Source organism: Drosophila teissieri, chromosome 2R (genome assembly GCF_016746235.2).
Source record: "Drosophila teissieri strain GT53w chromosome 2R, Prin_Dtei_1.1, whole genome shotgun sequence".
In the NCBI taxonomy this organism is placed as follows: domain Eukaryota; kingdom Metazoa; phylum Arthropoda; class Insecta; order Diptera; family Drosophilidae; genus Drosophila; species Drosophila teissieri.
Genome location: NC_053030.1, coordinates 13,414,381 through 13,430,884, shown reverse-complemented (window position 1 = coordinate 13,430,884; position 16,504 = coordinate 13,414,381). Strand labels below are relative to the sequence as shown.

The window sequence follows — 16,504 nt, the reverse complement described above, 5'->3', positions numbered from 1 at the left end:
TATTTATTCTTCATCGTTTTAATACTCTAATATAATACAGGAATACTTGTTATACCAGCTGTTAAGTCCTTAAATATCCTAGCTTCGTTTTTACAATTTATACATTAATAAAGTCTTTCACGTCGCCCTGTAAAGCTACCTTTACAAATTTATTACAATTATCATTTATTAACAAAAGGGACCGTTTAAATCGAGTGCCCCGACTATCAGATACCCGTTACTCATCTAAGAATGTGCATTTACATATAAATGGCGCCAGGTTAAGTGCTAACTAATCTATTTTCGTCATATCTATGATTTCATTTAAATATTCTAGATATTTAAAACTGTGGGCGCGAATTCGCCGTTCGAGCGGACCAACAGACGGAACTTGGAAGGTAATCCTAATCAAGATCATATATACTTCAAGGGGTCGGAAGCGCTTCCATTTCCTGTGGCATACAATTCTTGTAACATATTGCACACTTTGCTAGTAACGGGCATAAAAATGTTTAATAAATATATACAACAAATGGCAATATGGCTGGTGCAGCACACATGGAACTCTCGTATAAATAAGAGGTAACCTACAAACTAAAAGGCACTTTTCTGCTGCCACTGTAGTTCAAACCAAGAGAAACATTGAATGTCCTGTAGTTCTTAATTCTCTCCTGCTGTTTTCGTTCCTTTCTTAAATGCATGAGAACACATTTAGTGGATAGTCTTAGCGTTGTGAAAATAGGATTTGGTAACTGGTTCCATCCATTTTGAATGTGATGTGTGCGCCTAGAAAATCGCAGTGCAAAGTCTAGTTGTTTCCGCCGCTGTTGAGGTTCTCTGCCTCAGGCTCGACGGGATTCTGCTGCACCAGTCGGTCCAGCTCGTCCTTCTTGGCCCGATTGAAGAAGCCAAACTAGGAGAGAGATATATTTAAGTCAGATATAAGGGCTTGCAAGTATTATTACCCCAAAACGAACCTTGTATAGCAAATAGCTTATTGCAGAGAGCAGCAGCAGGCCACCGATCACGGACACAATGATGATCCAGATGGGTAGTCCCGCCTCCAGATGCTTGGATATAATGTTCGGTTCGATTCTTTGATTGATCGAAAATGAAGTGGAGGTGGGATCGCCCTTCTTCTGCAGACGCAGGTCGGTGAGGATGACAAAGTACTCCCAGGGATCCATTAATATGGCGTTTACTTCATTCAGATCCACACTGTAGCTCACGTTCAGGTTAATGGATTTTTCTGGCCTAAAGTGCACTCGCATCTCGGCTCGCACACAGATGGTCATCTCGGGGTCCCGGCAGTTGAACACAATGGTGCGATTTACGGGCAGCTTACCCTTAAAGTCTTCGCTCAGCAGATCGTGCGCCTTGACATTCGAGATGCGAGCATACTGCTCCCGATTGGCGGTCAGGGCCTTGAGGTCGCGTCGCTTTCGGGACATGGAAGCTGTTGCCACCCTATCCGTATCGAGAATCTCCATGGTCTGGTGCACATGCCCGCTGGTGTGGATGTCGTAGCTCTGCCTGTTCTGGGTGATCACGGTCCGCTCCAAGCCGCCACTCAGCGTGGTGACCACCTCAACGGGGTCCACAAAGAGCAGGGTATTGTTCTGGTCGTACAGATCGATGCCCAGCAGCTGGGAGTCGTAGGAGGCCTGCATCTTCAGGCTGGTCACATTGATGATCGGTATGATGGCAGTGGAGCCAGCCACCTTATAGGCAATGGGTATGTAGAAGGACACCGTCAACTGCTCGATTACACTGGGCCCATTGCTCTTGATCTCGTAGTTGTTGACAATTTCCGCGGAGTTACTGTAGTGCTCCAAGTCGATTTGGTTGTTCGTTTGGCCACTGAAAATAACAAGTGGGTTTCAGTCAGATCTTAATTAGTTATCAATGCCTTATTGGTTCTCACCCGCTGGCATCGATTTCGGTGAACTCCTTCAGACCAATCACATTGGTCTGCTTGTTGTCCGTGGGATTCTTCTCGTACCCCGTGCTGAATACTTCTGCGTGGATGATCAGCGACTGTCCGCTGAGTTGGCTCACGTCGAAGCTGATGGCCACGGAGTCGGAGTCACCCTTGGCCAGGGGTCGTCCGCGGTTCAAGTCGCACACCATGACCGCATCGGCCACCTTGCAGTTTCCAGGCACCTGGGCGAAGGCCAGGCGGGAAGTGCTGGTCACGTTGAATTGGGGCAGGTACGCGGTCTCGCCGATGTTGGTGATCTCGTAGTTCAGGCGCAGTGTGTCGGCACTGCCCAAAATGTAATTGGGGCTGCGGAAATGAAAATTAACACTTTATAAGTCATAGTTCTAGGGTAAATTAGTGCAATGCAAACAAACTGATTTTGACATACCTCACATTCTTGCTCCTCAACTGCAGATCAGCAGTGCAAACATCGGTGGCACAGCCCGTGCTGAAGATGATCTTCTGTGTGGAAACCTTTGGTTCCTGCGGATCGACGACCGCACACGTTTCGCAGAACTCTGTGAATATGAAATGTGTTACAGACCTAGTAGATCAAACAGATGAAATAGATCACACTCACCCTCGGAGTCGGGAACCTTCTTGGTCAGTTCGTAGTGCATCTCCAGATCGATGGGGGTGAAAATGTCCTTCTCGCTGTAGCGCACCTGGGTCTCGTAGACGCGGCACTGCTCGCCGAGATTCGCTTTCGCCTTGAAGCTCATCTCATTGGTCTGCGTCTGGGTGAACTTAACCCGCTTCAGCTGTTTGTCCATGACGATGCGGATGGCCAGTTCCTGTTCCTGTACCTCCTTGGCGGTGGAAGTAGTACTCAGCTTGTAGCAGGCGGTGATTTTCACCTTCTCCTGCTCCGGTTTGATCTCCCGGGACTCGGATTTTACAGTGGCGTGCACCTTAACGACTGGATAGGCGCGATACAGATACACCGCCTCCTCGTTTGGAGCACCGATCGCGAAGTCGTTGAATCCGTTGCCATCTATGTCGGATCCACGGGACAGCCCGTGGCCGAACATGTGCGATCCGTACTTGGAGGCCTTCTGGGAAGGAGCATTCAGTCGCTGACTCGGCTCATCCCGCAATCCGTTTTCGCTGCCCAAGTAGACGAACACCGAACCATTTCCAGCAAAGGGAGCTCCAACTGCCACATCTGTAGAATGCGAAAATAATATTTGATGATATTTAATTAATCTAATGCGTTCCTTTGAAAACTCACCATTATACCCATCGTGATTAATATCTCCAAGGCGGGATAGAGTAGTGCCGAAACGCGCCTTAGTCTCCAGTGGCGAACGCAAAATCTGTCGTTCAAAGTTGAACTGCAATGATAAGAAAACATTAGTCATAAATTTGTTTCTCGGAGCCCCCTATTTCATAGGAGTATTAGGCAATGCATTACTCACAAAGCCTTTGTTGATGAACACGTAGATGGCTCCGTTGTCGTGGGAATCCTCCAGAGCGTGCTGTGGCGCTGATACGATGACGTCCGTTTTGCCGTCTCCATTGAGATCTTCCGCCAGAACGGAGTAGCCGAAGTATTCGCCAAACTGCTCTCCGCGGAACACGTGGTACTTCTGTATGCCCTTGCCCCGGACATCGAAGATGTACGCCTCGCCGGACTGTTTGTTGGCCTGTGGAGCGGTGGCCACATAGAGGAGCTTGGTCGGATCGGAGCTGTCGAAGTAGCCAGAGCTCACGGCATAGCCGAAGTAGGAGTCTTCTTCCTGGCCCCAATGCGCCGGGTTCGGGATCTCAGGTGCATAGTGTTCCGGCGTATACTCGTTGGTGTCCACATCGCGGAGCGTTCGTCGCAGCGCCTTGCCCGTGTCACGTCTGCTGGCGGTGGGATTGTCCACTGGGTCCACTTGCCGGTACAGAATCACCGATCCCCGCCACGTATTAATGCCGGGGGCTCCAATAAGGAACTTGGTATTGTCGTCCGCCACATGGGCGCTCAGTCCCAGTTCGCCCATGATGTAGAAGAAGCTAGCCTTGTTGTCCTTATCCTCTTCCCTCACCTGATCAGACTTCAGGCGGAGTGGCGAGATGCGGGTAACATTTTGCGGAGTGCTGGCCACCGTATTCTGCACCCAGTAGCACACGCCATGCAGATGGTTGTCCCGCGGGCTGGGTGCGTAGAACCGTGGGGCACACACGAGGAGCTTGTCCGTGTCCTTGGGGCCGCCGTCCATCGAGCCGCCCAGCCACTGGAAGTCCTTGCGCTCCGAGTCCAGTGTGTACTCATTGTAGGCGCCATCCACATTGCCACGGGAGTCTAGGACATATGGACTGCAGACACTGCTGGTCAGGGAGCACCTGTAGATCGCTCCCGTTTCGTTGATGTTGCGCTGCGATTCCAAGGTGGATTGGGCTCTAGGCGCTCCCACAATGATGCTGTAATGATTAAGAAAATTGTTTTTATTTATTTATTTTAGTTACGTTCTTAACAACTAGCAATAGATTTTATCTCGCTTCTTGGTTTATTATTGTAATTGTTATATTTTACTTTAGATATCTTCTAATATAAGCTATTAAGCTATAATTTTTGTGAATGAGGTGTCAGCTATATAACTCTGAGCCTAGATATAACTTATATTACATATTAAATATGTAACGGAAACGCTTTTTCTTTCTTTGCTTCGCATTAGTCAGCCATTGAATTCAATTGAGGTTGTCGATTATTAGTCGACTTTTTCCCAGAACCTGCAAATACTATAGCAAATTGACGAAGGAAATTCGATAAGATGTGAGCAAGCGAATCGAACTGATGTCGTAATCTCAGCAACATAGTTCCCATACAACATATTTGGTCTGTCGGCTTATCAGCGTTTTGGGGCGTTCTTAGCGGCAGTTCACTGTGACTTCGGCAATCTTATCGAAAATCGGTAAATACGAAGCTGGCAACGTTGGCTGATAACAAATTGGCATTGACGAATCTAAGCGCTATAGACTGTATGTACGAGTATAGCCATACGAACTCCGCCCTGAATAGCTGACTTATTGAGTCAACAAAGGTTCGGACGTGCAGCGTTGCAGAAATTTGCATAACATTTCCCGCGGACGAAATACAAAAGAACTTGATATCTAAATAAAGCCACATACTTCGCTGCCTTGTGTACTTCTATGCTTGACTACACCTCCCCGGCATGGTAGTTAATTGATATTAAGAGTATGACTTCATCGTTTGCGCAAGGCATTAAGTGTGTGGCATTTCTTTCTTCAACACTTTTATATTTGTTTTTCGAAAAAAGTTGTTCATTCAATTTTACAGCTACAGCCATTCGATTGGCACCCGCCAAGTGAAGTGAATCATCGCCGCACAACCTGTTTACTCCACGGCAGGGAGTGGGTAAGATGAAGATGCGGGAGCTGCTATATATTGGAGTCTTACCCATTGGGTCGCAGGCTCATGGTGAATCCGAAGTATGACGCACGCACCTTGGGCAGACTGGTGGCAAACTGGGGATCCAGTATCTGCCGGTTGGGCAGTGGTGATAGGTTAAATGCATTGCACTGGCTGGCCAGGCACCACAGCCCCAACACCAGCACCACACAGAAATCGCGACCTTGCCCCACCATTTCGGCAGTTTTGCAGACCACGATTATTCAACAGATTAATGCTACGCCACGCGTTTGTCGCCCCAACTATCTGCACTCCGTTGTATTATCACTTTCGCTTAAAGGCCCGCGTTGCAGAAATCCGCCGCCGGGTATAAATTGCTGCCGTTCCGATCGAAGCTCTGTTGGCTACTAACCACCGAGTTCAGTTTCCCCAGAGACCTCACCGCCGCACCGACGTTGGCTGTGATAGCGGGAGAGCAAACGGGTTACGGCTACGCTCGTGTCACTCGACTCTTGGTATCTCAAAGCTGCGAGAGAGCGCCGCTGTCTTGACCAGGCTTACTCGCGGTACCGTTGGAGCTCCGCTCTCGTGGGAGTGGCGTGAATAACATCTTCAACTCGATTGCCCTACCATATTTGCGCTTTCCATGGATGAAATGCTGCTCTGCATTATAGCAAACTGTTTGTTTTCTTAAGCAGCTGACTCACAGAAAACTTGTGCGGGAGTGGGGGCCAAAAAAAAGTAAGATAAGTGTAAACCGAAAAGATTGTATCTTCCTAGCATACTGATACCTCACTATCTAAAACCTCCAGTCTATAACAGTCTATTTTAATATTAAAAGAATTATTAACATTTATAATTAATTCTCTGAAAGTTAATAAAAATTAAACCTACTACTCGTTTATCTACACCGTGACCGTGGATAATTCAAACGATGCAACTTACTGAGCTTGCAAATTTTATGTGGAAACACTTGCTTTTAATCAGCTATATTCACTGACTCATTTCCAACTCCATTCATAGGATATAGACTTCCCATTTAGATTAGACAGTCCAAAAAAAATATTGATTTTCTTTGTTAAAACAGTCAGCAAAAGTCAAGGGCTGATAACACCACTGTTATTGGCGAAATCCAAAGGAGCGTGACACAAGTAAGCATCTGATGTGAATCAAGTCTCCACCACTACGTTTTCATTTTATAATTTTCTGACCCCAGTCTCACCTCGATTGACTTGTTGCTTTACTTATCTACTCGTATACAAGTTTTCCCCGGCTCGAATCTGCGGCTTAGTCAGTCGGATGAGTCAGCATGCATGCATTTGCTTCCCGTCCTGATTTCTGGCGTAACTTTATCCGCATAATGGCGCGCTTCAAATAGTTTGAGCATGCAATTAAGTGCGTGAAAACACGACAGTTAAAAAAAAAGAAAAGTGTCAACATATTTACATAGGCGAGTAACAAGCACATGCCACTTTGGCTACCTGATCCAGAAATTGTTTATGCCGCCAGTAAAACAGAGTGGTGTGAGTCCTAAAAAACAGTCAGCCAACATTTGTTTTGGCCAGAAAGTTCGGCGTATCTCAGCTGTAATACAAAGTACGAGTTGTCGCTTACGTATTTCCCCAAAACATGAGTCATGGCCAAGTAAACCATGTCTGCACACGCATCTGCCCCAAGCCCCAACTTCTGCCCATGGCCTTTGTGCATAACTACAGCGGTGTTCAACTCGGTGGAAGCAGAGGTTAACCACGAAAACTTACGAAAGTTGAGTGAATGTAAAATATTGCATTATTACTTTAATCTTGATTTGTTTTAGGAAGAAGATATGTTTTAACGATCCTCCAAGTTATAGCTTCATGACTTATTCAAAAGAACACTCTAGACTACCAATAGAAATAGTTTAAAATATATAGCAATTTGTTCTACCTTCATGAATGTCTGATAAATATAGTTGTATGCTCACTAAATTTATTTTAAAGAATTTAAATGCTATACATAACTAAAATATCGACGCGAAGTGCAGTGTGGGGCGATGGCGCTTTGTTTAAATGCCGAACAAGGAGCGTTTATCGGCTTTTGTGCGCTGACAATAAGCCATGTTGTGGACCACACAAATCTCCAGCGCCATATCCATCTCCATCCCCATCTCCATCTGCATCAGCCAAACAAAAACAAAGAAGCGCTGCAGCGTGCGGTCATCAAATGCTAAGAACAAAGCCACCACGCTGCACCGTTTTCCGCTGTGGAGTCTTCAGTCTTCAGTTTTTGGTTTTTGTTTTTGTTATAAGGAATTCGGTTTAATGACCCAGCGTAAGACGGCTAAAAATATTTGTGTGTGGTGTCAGCTGAACAGGCGAACTCTTCGGAGGGCGGGGATGGAGATGGGTATGGGGATGCGGATGGGGGCAGGTCTGCAGACGCCATCGCCTTCAAATCGGATTGGAAACATTTGTGACTCATTTCGCCAGAATGCAAGTGGTGTTGGGAAACAGTGAGTGGATGCACTCCTCCTCCCACATGGACTTTTGGAACACAGCCATTACAGCCATCAATTCAGTGGGAGACCGTAAACAAGATCTACACTTTTTGTTTGTTTCAGCCAACTTCAATTGATGTGATATAAATTACGGCTTGTCGTGATTTTACGCGCAATTTCCGTACATAATTAGGCGCACTTCGTAATGGCCAAGAGCCATGGGTATTTTGGGCTCCAAAGTGCTGGTAATAAAAAAAAAAGGAAGGGGAGCGGCAACTGTAGAGGAAGTTCCAAATTACCCATCCAGGTTTATGGAAATGAAATATGGTCAAAAGCTAGCTCGTTATGGTCGCGTACGAGTACTGCATTCTAACCAGGTTTACTGATCGCCTCAATTAAAACGAGATAAGTTTCTGCTGGCCAAGTAGTGCTTGTATCTAAGCTGTGGCCTGAATTTTGGCAAATACATTGCTTCAACTCTGACATAAATTACAAAGCATGAACTAGCATCTTTTTGTGTCAGTTAAGAGAGAATCCACCTGGAAGAGTACGTATCTCGGAAAGCGTATCTGAGCTTCGATCTGAGCACTTTCTTCTCATTCAATTAACTGTGATTTGTGGCGCCGACTGAGGTGTGTGATGTCATGTTTGGGGTCCGCACTCCAGCAAAAGTAGCCGCCATCGGGTCTACATACATATCATATGATATGTACATAGGTCGCCCCGGCTCACTGAAAAGTGTTCGGGTTTGTCAATTGTTCGAGACGGAGTTGCGATCTCTCGGCTATCTGTGGCAATTGGAGTTGAAGTAGCCAGTTTTTTGGTATTTGTTATTTTTAGAAAATTCGCTCTGAAGTGGTATTGTTTTTGAGAGGTTTTCAAGCTGGGCTTTTCGACATGCCACAAGAGTTCTGCCCCAAAACTCAAACCACCTATGCTGCGCACCCATTGACGACTGGGCGTAAATGACATTTTAATTTCTTGGCAAATAGAGCAACGGAGTGTTAAGTGCCAATAAACCAGCCAAAGGCGATACTAATTTCGTCAAGCCTCGACTTCTGTCGATCCCCTTTTCGCAAGCTTCAGTTTCCATTTCCGTGTGCCAGAAGTTTCAAAATATTGACAGAGGTGTGTTGGCTTCGAACTGAAAGCACTCGCTTGTTTTGCGTCAAACATAAGAAATGTCGGGTTTGTACTATATGTCGGTTATCGGAAGAAGTGTGGATTGCCATCCAGACGCTACATGTATGCAAATATTGACGGCGATCTCCAGCTGGAAAATGGGTAACTCACCTGGTCGGGCGGATGACGAGCGTGTATCCAAAGTAGGAGCTGCGCGTCTGGTTTTTGTGGAACTTCAGATGCTTCGGGGAGCTTATCACCCGACTGGGTCGCGGCATAAAATTGAAAGCTTCGATGTGAGAGGTCACAGCCAAGAGGCAGAGGGCGGGGAATATGAGACGGAACATTGTCGATTCAGCATTCATTGGAAGTCATGAAAATTAAGTTTTCGCAGTCGAAATTTCGCAATTTCGTAATTTCTTAATTTGGTAATTTCACTCGAATGGACCGCGGCCCCTCTGAGGGCAATAAATCACACAATTGCGCCACAGAGCCACACCACTAAAACAGGATCCGTTGGCACTCACTTATTTATGATTTATTGAATTTAATTGAAGCACTCACACACTCGAGATCGCTGTTGCGTGCGGCGGCGTTCTCTCGAAATTATATTAATTTAATTTTTATGCCCAGCCGGCTTTCGCCATGCTCTCTAGCGAGATCTAGGTGTATAAAAATCGAGGCAAACTTGTTTCGGCTCTTCTCACTTTTGCCAGCGACAAGTCGTTGCTAATCGCACTACTCGACCGCCGTATCTCTGCACTGATGTGTAGCATACAGCATGTAGCCTATAGCATATAGCTTATAGCATATAGCTTATAGCATATAGCTTATAGCATATAGCTTATAGCATATAGCTTGTAGTCTATAGCATATATGGTGTTTTATTTCCGCAACGTTTATGGACTCAACGGGGCAACAGATCAGTGCTGGACGTTTTCACTCTTCGACGACCCGAACCGAAATGAAATGAATTCAACTGCTGCAGCACAGACTTGGACGACCGTCGATTCCACTGCCCGATGGGTCCACCTCACACGATTGTCGAAAGAGAGATTCTGACATGCTGCCCGGTGTGTGTGTGTGTGTGTGTGCACGCACGGATGGGCTGAGATTTCTGGTAGTCAGCAATATTCCGGTTCTGTAATCAAAAGTTAAAGTTCATCATAATTTCTTTATTTATATAGATAGCATCAAAAACTTGAAATAACATATGCAGTGCATTTAATACATTGTATCTAAAACATTGGCATAAGAACTATCTATAGTTGTTCGGAATTATTTTATTAGTAAGTTACATTTTGTATCTACACTTGATTTTGATTTGATTTACTATGGAATAATTAGTACCGGTTTTCTTCAGTGCATCTGCAACTCGCTCGCGACCATTTGTGGTGGTGGCTCTCCTTGTTCGCCTCGCTACTTGCATTTACACTCCCCCTGCTGCACTCACACACACACGCACAAACAAACGCACACACACACATAAGTGCACGCCCAAGTGCGAGGGTACAAATAAGTGGGTAAAAAAAAAACCGAACGCCTGTCACCATGGAGTTCCAACTGGGAGCCGTATTTTCTTATTAATACTCATTGAAGGAACAGAACCCCGACTTCATATGGAAACAGGCCAGCTTATTTGTTCCTCATCATCTCGTAGATTTGGTTATAATTAATATTTACAATGTCTAAAGGCTCATCCAGATCTGTGTCACTGAGAGAAAGAAGCCTCTAAACAATTTATTGGAAAATGCACTTCCTAGTTCGATCTTATGACACTTATCTCTAGTTTATTTCATATATTTCATACTTATAAGAAAAGTAATGTGTAGCTATCAATTGGAACATTACAAGTGGCTGCTGTATTACTTGACTAAGGAGTTACTAATATATCATCTTACATTCAAGATGATTTTTAAAAATCAACATATCGATTTTTACTTTTTTTCTCCGAGTGATCCCTTTTGGGGATGCGGATGAGTGGCAGTGGAAACGGAGAGCATATGGCGGACATAAAGGATGCGGATCACGATTCCCAGTTCCCAGGCGACGATGGCCACCCGAATTGAGCGGCGCACTGCTGTCATTGAACTTGGCTGCCGTGGCATGTTTGCACGGCGATCAAATCGCTTATCAGCGGGCTCCAGGCAAATACAAGTATGTATACTCGTAGTAAGTATAGAGTATATGCCACTCGTGCTGCCTTATCCACTCCGCGTCCAATCATTGGGGTAGGTTGGGTGGTGGTGACCACAATTTATTAACTTTACGATCCGCTGACATGAAATCGAGCCCAGCACGCGGTGTTCGGTGGTTCGTAGGTTCAGTGGTTCGGTGGTTCAGGGGGTTCAGTGGTTCAGGGGTTCAATTAGATCGGCAGGGGGAGGGGAGTACTCCAGTTGACTTTTCCCCCAGCTATCGGCAGTCTCGAGCTGATAAGCTGGAAAGCCGCGCTTAGATCGCTGCCTGTTTGTGGGCCCAGTAATTGATTTTCATTTCCATCGCAGGCAGAGCCCGAACCGTTTATCAAGTCAATGTAAAACAATAAAAACTAATAAAACAAAAGTGGGGTCTGAGGTCTGGCAAGTCGGCAAGTCGTTTCGACCGATAAGCGGAACTACAACAGTCGATTACGCGCCATAAAACTCAATTCACAAGTCGTCGAATGCTCCCAATTCGATGCATAAATAAAATTCTCTTTAAAAGTTCGAAAATCGAATGTTTGCCGCGGCTTGAGTAAACACAAGAAGTTCAAAAGGGCGGCTAATTCGGTTTTCCAACGCCGCATAGCAAGTGTTTTCTCGACCAGGCAGCCATTGAAATGCGCAATTAAGCGCCCGCCAGGCGATTTGACAGCAATTATGTGTTACTGCACGCCAGCAGCAAAAGCAGCAACACAAGCAGCAGCAGCAACACGGGGGAGGTGCCACGCCCCACTGCCAGGCACATAATTGAAGTTCATGACCCCCCATCCTCCGCTATCGGGGGCAGCTATTTCTGGCGCACATCCCAGTCACCAGATGCAGCCAGTAGCGGCAGCAACACCACACAAACAGGGTGCAAATTGAACTGTTCCGGGGCTATGATGTGCATCAAATGGGGGAGCTGCCCTTGAAATGGATCCGCATGCAACTAGCAGTGGCAATCTGTCGTTACACTTGGCGGAAGTTTGTGACTATTGTGCGCGGCGGCCGTTTATCAGCAAGTTGTGATTATAGGTTGCAGCGGAGTCACAGAGTCAGGCATGTCACACAAGTCGGCAACAACAGCGGTGCCGGTGACAACTACACTCAGAAAAAGTGCTAATATACCGAAATAAAATAAAGAACAAATTTTAGAAATACTGCATTGAATCCAGCTATTATGGGTATTTTTCTTTAGGTATACCTTTTTAATTCCAAACATTAAACATGACATGAACCTCGAATTTTTTCTCAGTGTAATGATGGATATTTACCGAATCGGACGTGAGCTTGCGGCGCCTTATTTGGACTTTCTGGGCAGGCATAAATGTCAAGAGGAAGTGTAAAAAAACTAAACACGTCCGTGAATCAATGCAGGTGTTCACCTTCCGATGACGTCACCAATGCACATACCCATTTACATTGGTAGAGGGGTTTGTTTGAGCTCAGGAAAGTAATATTTCCAGGCAGTGCAGGGAATGAACTTATGGCACATTAGTGGCTATGGAAAGCGATCCTTCGAGAGAAGCGAGCAAATTATGGCACACCAAAGAGACAGTCGTAAAACTAATGACCAGGCAACCCTTTGAAAATCTCGAGCGCCGGCGACAGGTTGAATAGGTGTCATAAAAATACCAGTCCGTAATTGATCTGTTGGCCTAAATATCGGAGGCCGATTGAGTGGCAGACGACGCCCACATAATTCAGGCCTTCATGCGAAAAAAAAGACAGCAATGAAGGCAGTGAAACCAGTGAAACACTTTCGCTTTCGATAGAGTCATAAAGCAATATCATTCTGCTTTCCTTCCGGTTGGCAATGTGTACTTGTATCTCGAGCTCTATCTCCATTTCTTCTCGAGTGCCCCCAACCGAAATGTATGCCAAGTGTAATGTGTAATGTGAGATGTTTGGATGCACTTCACCAGCTGGGAGTAGCCCTATGGCATGTAATTGAACCGTTTTGATGGGTTTCTGTTGTTTTTGTTTCTAGCTCAGGGTTAGCCGAAAAGCAATCTCGTATTTCGAATCCCACAATGTCACTCCACTCCAAATGAGCCATTCCGATCCGCAAGATCGGCAATTGTAATTGTCATCTTTAGTGTCGCCATTGGCAGTCGTTCGCTGCGCCCGGCACGTTGTCGTCATAAAACAATCAGACTATCTGTTAAATGCTCCTTACACATCACATAAAAACAACGAGTGGCTGTCGTCGCCTGGCCAGAACACCGATTTCGAAACTCGAATCTAATTAAAATTCAAATCATGAGCGGCTAAGATACGCGTCTTTGGAACGTGATTAGCTGCGGCTGCAGCTGCTGCTGGGTTTTTTCTTTCGGATTTATGAATGCAAAGCCACCGCACACATCTCAAACTCCCAACAAAGGTCCACTCCTTTATGGTTTTTACATAATTAGGCTTACAGTCCGGGGAAAGCATGCACACTGTATTTGGCTGTATTTATATACGTCTTTATTGCAATACTCCTTAGAGTTGAGTACAATGTAATTATAGGGTAATAACCTCATTTAACTTTTTTTGAAACAACATCGTTAATTCTACACCACTGAAAAATATGTACAGCGAATCTTTATTTTTATTGAAATATATCCCATATATATCTGCACAGTAGGAAAAGGTGTGGTTCCACACAGTTTTTAGCATTCTTTGCTGTATTTATTTGTATAATTACCCACCTCGAAATTTCAATACCTCTTCCCAAAAAAAACGAAATTTATATATATCTCACATAATTTTTGCGCTCATGTTTAAAATGCGTTACGTAGCGTTGCCAGATTTACGATGTGGCCAGAGAGCTAGAGGGCGCCAGCAAATGTATGATGTAAAATGTATGTATGTATATGTAAAATACGAAGAATACATTTTTTACGACATTTTACCAAGACGGCTTTAAATTGTTATCGGAATTTAAAAATATGAATTTGAAGATATGGTATAAAAAGAAAGCTCAAATAAATGGTTTATATGTCTAAATGTTATTTAGCATAACATTAGTTAATATACATGAGCCCGGTTAGGCCAACATTTATTAATTTTAAAGAAAATGTACCGGTTTTACTATTTTATTAATATACTAAATAATTGATGTGACTAATAATGATTTGTCTTATCCCGCGCATGCAAACTTATCACATGACTGTTTTATAAGGAAATTATGTGAATCAGCAATAAACAATAAGCCATAAAAGAATGCACTAAACTATTCAGAAGGCAGCACGTACTTAAAGGGAAAGCAAATGATGAACAAAATATGTGGGTGAATGCGACCGGAAATGATGCCCGGCGAAGAATCACAAGCCTTGGCTCGGACCAAGCTACTTGGACGAAGATTTTGCTGCCAAACTCAATTAATCATGCATGGGCCAATTGGGCGAGCTTCAGTTGGTCAGCACTATCCATTACCAAACCGCAGCAAATTCCCGAGCAAGTGCGTACGAATGGAGTTCCGAGCGAAGCGAACACACAGCCGACTACCGGCAGAGGATTATAAGGCGCTGTCTAGCCAATTGCAATGGCTTTACTTTGATGTAAAGTGCCGACAGCATGGCAAGCCTAAGCGGACTATTACACACAGATCCGCTTCCCTTGTCCCACCACAACTCCTCGCTTACGAGCACAGGCATGTGTGCTGTGGAAATCAGTCTAGACACTGGCAGACGGCTTAATACAAAGCAATTTCTTTTTGTCATCGAATATCCTTGAGGCACCGCAAATTGCCGTCACTTAAGCTGCCCACGCCCAACTGCGCCGAGCGCCTTTCATCACCTGTTAGCCCACCACCCACCGCCCACTGGCCAGTACTAATTATCGTGAGAAATGTCAGCGATAGCCCAACCTTGCAATATTACTCATACGCAGCGTTGTCGCACGGACTTCCTCCGTTCGAGGGGGGAAATCAATGTATTTATAGGCAAATTATTTCGCAAACCATTCGTTCATTTCCGCCGGCAGTTCAAATGTCACACATCGCGCTTTGATGTGCTCTAGACATCTGATTTATTCCGACAGGCGGAAGCTGAAACAAGCGTATAAATATGTATTTGCAAAATTTCATTCATAAAATCGAATTTCATGGCAATTGTGTGCAAATATATCACTCAAATATATCACTGAAACAGCTATGTTCAAGATGGTAAATGTAGATGTCAAAAACTTTTAAAGCGGAAATTTATAAAATACTATGTCCGCTCGCCATTATAGTCAGGATAAACAATCATTATAAATAATAACTTAATAACTTAAAAACAAAAGGAATGGAAACACTTTTCAAATAAGTAAATAAACAAGACAAAATGTAATCAAGTGTCTGATAACGTAAATTTAATTGCAGTGCATTGATAATGTTTTATCCACATTTATCCATGTTTAAATGAAGGGCATTCTTTAGTATTCTTTTTTCCCCGCCATTGAATGGGTGGGTGAATGGCATACATCAAGCCCGATTCGCTCGCCTCAAATTGTGGCAAGCAATGCCAATGTCTCATTAGATGCACTTTCAATAAATAGCCGGCGATGTGGCCGCCGCATGCATCTGTATCCGTTCCGGCCATCATTAGTGGGTTAAGGTGGGCAGTTGGGCAGGAAGGGAAGGGAAGAGATGGAAGGGAACCGCAGTGCAGTGCAGTGGAGTGCAGTGATGTGATGGGGAAAGGAAAGGCGATTGGCGAAGGTGGAATGGGGAGGTGGCGGTGGATAATAGTGGCCACTATCAGCGAGCGGGTTTAATACGCGCCCAGCACGCCATTGCCCAATAAAACGCTCCGCGCCGTAATTGACGCAAAAATCCGACTGGTGCTACTGCTCCTCCGCCTGGTCTGGCTGCCCAAATGGCCGGTGCTCCTCGGCGGCTGCCTCGTCAAATGTCTTCATTTGCAGTGCTTCAGTGCCACATTTCCACGTTTTCACGGGGCTGCTGCGCTGGGCCCAGCGACATGCAGTTTTGTGGCGGGTACTGGCTGGCTGCAAGTATCTGACAATTAGATCTAAATTATGACGCTGTTTGCACCATAAAGAAATCGTTTTCCTCAGCTGCCTCATGACTGCCGCTTTGCTCTGGCTAAACAATAGACAGTTAAGGCCGCAGCCAAAGATATGTTTTCTATACTGCCTCGGCATGATTTCGCTGCATTTAATGAGCTCTAAGCCTTTGCTCCTGCTGTTGCAGATGCAGTTGGATGTTAGTTCGGTGGTATTGCAAAACATCTCAGAAACTAAAAAATGTTTGTATAAAAGCCTAATAAATTATATTTCAAAGAAGAAATTAACACGTTGGAAATCAAGGCTAATTACCATACTTCAACTTGTAGTAAAGTGTGTTTTGATAAGTTTCCATGATTACAAGTACGATTTTAATGATAAAGATATTTCCTTTTCCTGTAATTTAAGAT

General features: G+C 44.8%; 1 protein-coding gene across 2 annotated transcripts; it reads right to left on the bottom strand.

Moving 5' to 3' along the window:
• Nucleotides 1-16: 16 nt before the first annotated feature.
• Nucleotides 17-9,746, bottom strand: LOC122613334 (integrin alpha-PS3). 2 transcript variants are annotated; one of them, XM_043787462.1, is made up of 8 exons: nucleotides 9,088-9,746; nucleotides 3,379-4,369; nucleotides 3,192-3,294; nucleotides 2,541-3,125; nucleotides 2,349-2,478; nucleotides 1,904-2,266; nucleotides 957-1,839; nucleotides 17-892 (listed from the first exon to the last, which is right to left on the bottom strand). In XM_043787462.1, exons 1-8 carry the CDS (start codon nucleotides 9,279-9,281, stop codon nucleotides 788-790), a joined length of 3,354 nt encoding a protein of 1,117 aa, XP_043643397.1. In that variant the 5' UTR covers nucleotides 9,282-9,746; the 3' UTR covers nucleotides 17-787. The 2 variants fall into 2 exon arrangements, with proteins under 2 accessions (XP_043643397.1, XP_043643398.1); XM_043787463.1 differs by lacking the exon at nucleotides 9,088-9,746 and adding an exon at nucleotides 5,367-6,076.
• Nucleotides 9,747-16,504: the final 6,758 nt, after the last annotated feature.